The 1,761-nt window shown below is 49.5% G+C and overlaps 1 protein-coding gene across 1 annotated transcript; it reads left to right on the top strand.

Moving 5' to 3' along the window:
• Positions 1–473: 473 nt before the first annotated feature.
• On the top strand, positions 474–1,340 carry LOC115309617 (transmembrane protein 45B). Its single transcript, XM_029967885.4, has one exon. The coding sequence runs from the start codon at positions 474–476 to the stop codon at positions 1,338–1,340; it is 867 nt and encodes a 288-aa protein (XP_029823745.2).
• The last annotated feature ends 421 nt before the right edge of the window (positions 1,341–1,761 follow it).

Here is a 1,761-nt window from a genome sequence, read left to right as displayed (position 1 = left end):
ATTCTAACCGTAGATGAGTGACGACAAAGGGGTCATGGGACAAACAACTTCTCGCCAATGTGCCTAGGTATAGCCTTAAGGCACATGCCTGGCCTTATCGTTTGTCTTTGTGTTTAATAGAGACATTTTCACATGGTTGAGGGCTTGCCGCTACAGACAAGTGCAGACCAAACTGCCACTTAACCATGTGCATCCAGCATTGCCCACCAGGGTTTCTAAGTTGGACACTCGGCAAGAGAGTTGGCGACATTGCCGACCACTGCGATTGGCTAGCGTGGCGCTTGACCTTGGCCCTGGCCAACCGCAGCCCGGCGCTGACCCATCGCGGCGGTCGGAGATTTTTCCCACTTGCCCACCGAGTGTACAGCTTAGAGCCCCAGAACACGCATAATGAATGAGTACAGCGTCTCGTTCTTTCATTCCAGCTAACCTGGCCTTAGCAAAACGAACGCTGGCATCCTCTCCCGACAGCCATGGGTACGTTCGCCGGGCATGCGCTTCCAGGGACTTTCTTGTTCCTCCTTGGCACTTGGTGGACCTTCGGCGCCTGGCGCGTCTACATTCTCAGGAGACGTGGGCATCGAAACTATTCGTGCACCGCTGCGTTCACCTTTCCCAAGCTTCCAGAAAGACTCTGTATCGAAGGACTCGCAAAGGTAGTGTCAGCGTGTGTTGGTGTAGCAGCGGAAGTAGCCACAGGCTTCAAGCACGGTAGGTTCACAGAAATAGGTAACGCTCAGCACACATCGATGTATATCTTCTACGGTCTCAGTGGCTTGGCAGACATTCTAACCGTCCACAGGGCTCCCATACCGCGTGGAACTGACTACGGCATTCTCTTGATGACTGTTTGCGTCGAGGGGCTTCTGTTTTATTTCCATCTTCATGGCAGGACACAGCTGGACGTGCTTGTACATACGCTGCTTGTCTACACCATCGTGGCGGAAGCGGCGTGCATCGCAGTTGAGATGGTACAACGACGAAGTACCTTAGCCGCTTTGGGAAGGTCGTTCTTTGGAGTCATGCAGGGAACGTGGTTCTTCCAAATTGGCTTCATTCTCCACAATCCGCTGCCCAACTCCAGACCGTGGGATGAGAACCATCAGAACATGATGTGGGCGGCTGTTTTCTACACGTGGCACATGATTGGTGTTATGGTGCACGTAGGACTAATGGGCGTCTTTGCGTGGCTGTGGTGCATGTGGTGCGAGGGTTTCGATAAAACTGAAGACGTGTGCTACAGTTTGGTGTCAACTCGGCCTCAGATGATGGAGTCTGACGCTGGGGACAAACCCAAGACTGACCACCGTACTGAGAGCGACAACGAGATTTTCTCCTAGTTTAATTTTCAGCGAGGCACGCTACTTCTTCCGCGAAAGAAGAAAACGATGTTAAGATTTGTGGAGCACATCATTCAGAGCTTTCTTCGCTTAATAAAAGACCGTCAATGATTTTCATGGATCAATTGTCTCATAAAGCATTTGTCAATACCTCTTGATGGCCAGTATGCTTTACGTTATCTTTTCTTTTTTTGTCCGCACGAAAACGTATGCAACAAAAATAAGCTGCCGGTTATGCAGCTTTGTATACAGTTAACATATGGCTGCAATTTTGCTTCAGAAATATTACTTAGACCAACCTGGCAATGTATGGCAGGTGGGGCGAGGTAAAAATAAATAAGCCGCTTCCGTCGTAATGAAATGAATTGCGTTGAATACTGCTAATAATAAAGCTGTACCAGAACTGTCATGGCATAAAGAT

The sequence above is a fragment of the Ixodes scapularis genome, unplaced genomic scaffold, assembly GCF_016920785.2.
Source record: "Ixodes scapularis isolate PalLabHiFi unplaced genomic scaffold, ASM1692078v2 PGA_scaffold4__175_contigs__length_147842914, whole genome shotgun sequence".
NCBI lineage: Eukaryota > Metazoa > Arthropoda > Arachnida > Ixodida > Ixodidae > Ixodes > Ixodes scapularis.
This window is presented reverse-complemented; position numbering and strand designations above follow the sequence as displayed.